At 25.5% G+C, this 5258-nt stretch overlaps 1 protein-coding gene across 1 annotated transcript in view; it reads left to right on the top strand.

Annotated features, from left to right (window-relative positions):
* Positions 1-4689: 4689 nt before the first annotated feature.
* The window catches only part of LOC127745608 (aspartyl protease family protein 1), a gene marked incomplete in the record, with an annotated part of 3783 nt that continues 3214 nt past the window's right edge, over positions 4690-5258 (top strand). Inside the window, 1 exon segment of the mRNA XM_052258556.1 lies at positions 4690-5258. Coding sequence (XP_052114516.1) covers positions 5003-5258 — 256 coding nt within the window.

The following is a 5258-nucleotide window of genomic DNA, read 5'->3' as shown; positions in this document are numbered from 1 at the left end:
TATTCCACAATTTTTCCATTTTTTATTTTCTTACATTAGTGTATTTTAATCTATAATCTCCTCTATAATATATATAGACCAATACCTTATTAATATAGATTTTTAAAATTTATGACTCGAATTGAAGGTATATACATACTAATATCAATATTCATAAGATAAACTCTATATAATAATTATTGTTATGATATAGCTAGGGTGATTATAAAAGTTCGATAATATTTTTTAATTTGATCATGCTTTTTTTAAATATTTTTTCACCTTAAAAAATATTATAAAATAATAAAAAACATAACATTAATAATGTAAACTATACTTTTTAAATATTATAAAAAAATTATAATTACTATATTCATCATGTTATAATTATAGTCAGTTAGTCACCATAGAATACGTCTTTTTATAATTTATAGCTATGTTTAACAAACATATTAAGTTTGACTTAGTAAAACATAATTATTAAATGAATCTTAATCAAGTAGAGTTGGAGACTTGGAGTTTGAAAAGAATAATTCCACCAAACATTATGCTATAGGATTAAATAAATAAGCTTCTCTTAATTGGATTATATTCTCTATAGCAACATTCTAATTTTATCATCTCCATTTCTCCATCAGTTCACCATTCATTAAATGTATACATGCATAGTAATCCTGCAATTCCCCGTATTAAATATATCTTGTTTCTGAATTTTGTATTTCTTCTTTATAACTTATTATATATTCCGTCATTATATTCTTTATCTGATTTTGGGAAATATTTTAAATATTTTAAATAAATTTAATAAGAAAGAGATAAGTTATATTATTAAGATGGTTGACTTGATGAGTTATACAAATTGGTACATTATTACTTCACATGTAAAGTACTAATCACAACATGGGGTGCCCTTTTATGGTACATACACCTATCAAAGCAATCCAAATTCCCAACATATATGGTAAATTATACAACTATCAATCTTATTTGCTAGTAAACACAATAAGATATAAATGTCATTTCAAATTAAGGGTTAAATTTTTACAATAGCCTCTAAAATTTATGCAATTATTTAATTTAATTTTTGAAATTTTAATTTTATTATTATAATCTTTTAAATACAGTTTCGAATATTATAGTAGTTCTTGAATATCTTTTTAATAATGATTTAGTTGCTACAGTATTGACGTGACATCACTTTATCTTGTATAATAATTAATTTAATTAACAAGATTTCAATTTAAACTCAATTTAGTATCTTTTTCTATATTTAATCCTAATTTTTCAAATTAATCTTAAATATATATCTCATCTATGGTAAAATTAATATTAATTAAATATTAAAGGATGGTGTTGGACTGTAAGACTGTTGGTAGAGACACAAATAAAGGATGATAATAACCCTTTTAAGTACAAGATTAAGATTTCCATGATTAATAACATTAGGGAATTAAACGAGAAAACATGAAGGAAAGAAAAGAAAAGATCAGATGGGAAAATGTGGGAGTTGTTACAATATTATTACAAACTAATAACATCCCATTTATTTTCATGCAACAATATATATAATATAGTGAAATAGTTATGACAGAATAAAATATTCAAAGGAATCAGCTGGGAAAGGATCCAACTGGGTTAGTTCATTTGTAAGGCTAAGAAAAAAATCTTCCAGATAAAAGAGTCAAATATGCATTATTGGCTTCCATTCTAAACAAACTTTTATATTCTCATTTAATTAAAACAAAAAAAAAACAAAAAAACATTCTAACTACCAGATAATTTATTTATTGTTGCATCATCTAAATTTATAAATTGCATAGCAAAAATTAAAAATATTTAGTAGTTTCAGTTTGGTTTCTTAGCTAGATACGTTCACTTCACTTAAAATATAGTTCAACTAAGTAAGTCTTTACAATTACTGATTTATAAAATACAGAAATATAATTTTAAATGATCATATCTTTTTTGTCGAATATATTTTAGATGTTGTGATACTTGTTGGATACAAGTGTTTTGATTGTGTTTTATATTTAATATTAGATTAAAAGTTAAATTAGTCCTTAAAAGGTAAAGTATTTTTAAATTCATTTCTAAAAAATTTTTTTAATTAAATTGATCCTTCAAAAATTACGAATTAATCATATCTGATCTGTCCTTCAATTACTCCACTCATAATTTTCGTCAATAATTGATGATGTAAAATATTAACTGATAGCATATATGACACATAACATATTCAATTATAAGTTGACTAAATATATTTACAAAAATCTATCAATTTAGTCACTAGATCATATTAGGAATATGATTTTTGTAATTGGAGAAAATGACTAACTTAATAAATTTTCATAAGCATATTTGGTCAATATCCAATTAGACATATAAAGTATTATATATATTATCAATTAACATTTTATAACATCAATCTTTTGAGAAAATTGTTAATAAAGTGACCTGAAGGACAAATATAATTAATTCGCAATCTTTGAAGGATCAATTTGATTAAAAAAATCTTTTAGAGATAAATTTAAAAAATATCTTATTTTTTAGGGACTAATTTGACTATTAACCTATTTAATATTATTTTTAGCAAAATATCAAACATACTTAAAATGAGTTTACGAATAATAAGTATTATTAATTATTNATATTTTATATTATTGATTGTTTTAAATGTACACCTAATATAATTATAAAATAATTTAATTTTGTTTCATCAACAATTTAAAAAGAGTTTTACATAGAATAATTAATTTTAACAATCAATGTGTGAATGATTTAAAAAATAAATAGACCTAATTAAATAATTATATTATATCAATATATTAAAATAGTCGCTAAAAAATATATATTAAAATTAAACTCATCTTATGGAAAAAAACATTTTGAATTCTGATATCTAATAAAAATTTAAAATTAATATGTTTATATATTTTAGAGTTATGCTATGCATACAAATTTTTTTGGCTTACAAATTTTATAAATTGGACCAAATTTAACAAAAATTATATTTGACTACTAAAGCCTAATAACATGTGCGTCACTCAACCATTTTCAGAGCGCGCTCTCATTCACCATTATGGAAGACGCTTCTTCTTGCTTCTTCTTCTTCGCTTCTCCTCCTCCTCTTCCATCTCCTTCTCATTTTTCTTTGCGTTTCTCCTCCTTTTTCTTCGTGCATTTCATCTTCATCGTTGTTTTTTTATTACTGTTGTTGTTGCTGCATTTTTTTCCTTCTCCTCTTTCTATTGATTTTGCAACATTATGTATTTTTTCTTCTTTGTATAATTTTTTCTCCCAAGAAGAATTATAAGAAAACGAAATAAGAAGATGAGGAAGAAGAAACAGTAGAAGATGAGGAGGAGGAAAATGAAGAGTTTTGAATTATGCAGAATTTATTAGAATAAAAATACACCAAAAAATTATTAAAATACACCAAAATAACTTCGTATTACATCTAAATTTGCTGCAAATACAAAAAAATATTTTTTCTAATGCTGCATTTTTTTCTTGTTCTTTTTTTCCTTATTTCTTTCTTTCTTTTACTTAAATGCGAATATAAGTTCATACTCTTTCAAGTAATTTTGTAGCATTATGTGTTTCTTCTTTTTCTTTGTTTGATTTTTTGTTTTTATTCTTGTTAAGAGAGTAAAGCAAAAAGAAAATTGAGAAAATAAAATAAAAAGAAAAAGATGAATAAGAAAAAAAAAGAAGAAGATGGTGATAATAATAATAAAAAAAAGAAGTAGTAGAAGATGAAGAGGAGAAAGATGAAGAATTTTGAATTATGCAGAACTTATCAGAATAAAAATACACCAAAAAATTCTTAAAATACACCCAAATATATTCATATTACACCCAAATTTGCTGCAAATATAGAAAAATATTTCTCTAATACTGCATTTTTTTCTTATTTCTTTCTTTCTTTTACTTAAATGAATGTAAGTTTATCCTTTTCCAAGTAATTTTGCAGCATTATATGTTTCTTTTTTTTGTTTGATTTTTTTATTTTTATTCTTGTTAAGAGAGTAAAACAAGAAGAAACTTGAGAAGGTAAAACAAAAAGGAAAAGATGAATAAAAGAAGATAGTGATGATGATGACAAGAAAAAAGAAGAAGCAGTAGAATATGAGGAGGAGGAAGAGGAAGAATTTTGAATTATACAGAACTTTTTAAAATAAAAATACACCCAAATATCTTCGTGTTACACCCAAATATCTTCGTATTACAATCAAATTTGCTGTAAATACAAAAAATATCTTCTTTAATGCTATATTTTTTCTTGTGAATTAAATCACACCTTAGCCACTTAATTATATTCAAAACAATAATCAATTTTATTCTGATTTAATTGATCATCCGAATCTGAATTATTTATTATCTTTAACAATGAAATAATTGACGATAGAGGAGAGGAAAAAGAGAAAAAAAAGAGGAGAAAAAATTCTAATAAAAAAAATGGGGAGGAGAAAGAGATAATGTTGATGATGACGATAACGAGTGAAAAAAATTATAAAAGAAAATACAGAAAAAAGATAAAAGTGCATAAATATAAATGACTTATATGACTTATATAAAAAAAAATTTGTAGGTAAAAAATAATTCTATATCTTATATGGTGTGATATCTGATATCTATATATCATAATTAGTGATTAATTTTTTGTAATCTCATAACCAATTAGTAATTAAGTAGTAATAGCCGACCAAAACACCGTTCTTTCTCATCACCTTCTTCTTCCTCCTCCTCCTCTCATTCTCTCTCTCTCTCTCTCTCTCTCTCTCGTTCGTCTGAAAACAATTTCTGTGTTTCAACGAACGTCAACTTCTTATACGCGTTTCTCTCCCTTTCATCTCAGTTATACTAAACCGCCCTTCTTTGACTCTCTGACTCAACCTTTCATACTTCAATTAACACACACACACACTCTTCAATTCTCACACCCCGCAAAGCAAAATCATATCTTCATTCATTTTTTCATTCATTCACAGAGACCATACTTCAAAGCTTCAATCTTTCATCCATGGGTTCCTCTTCTAAGCTGTTGTTTTTGTCGATGACGATGCTGAGTTTGTTACTTTCTCGATGCCATGGATACACCACATTCGGCTTCAGCATACATCACCGGTTTTCGGATCAGGTTAAGGGCATTTTGGGAACTCAAGGATTGCCTCAAATTGGAACTCCTCAGTACTATGCTGCTATGGCTCACAGGGATCGACTTTTTCATGGCCGGAGACTCGCCGCCGGAGATCGAAAGCCGCCTCTCACCTTCGCCG

This window comes from Arachis duranensis, chromosome 1, assembly GCF_000817695.3.
Source record: "Arachis duranensis cultivar V14167 chromosome 1, aradu.V14167.gnm2.J7QH, whole genome shotgun sequence".
In the NCBI taxonomy this organism is placed as follows: Eukaryota; Viridiplantae; Streptophyta; class Magnoliopsida; order Fabales; family Fabaceae; genus Arachis; species Arachis duranensis.
Note: the sequence above shows the minus strand (reverse complement) of the source record. Positions and strands in the feature narration are given on the sequence as shown.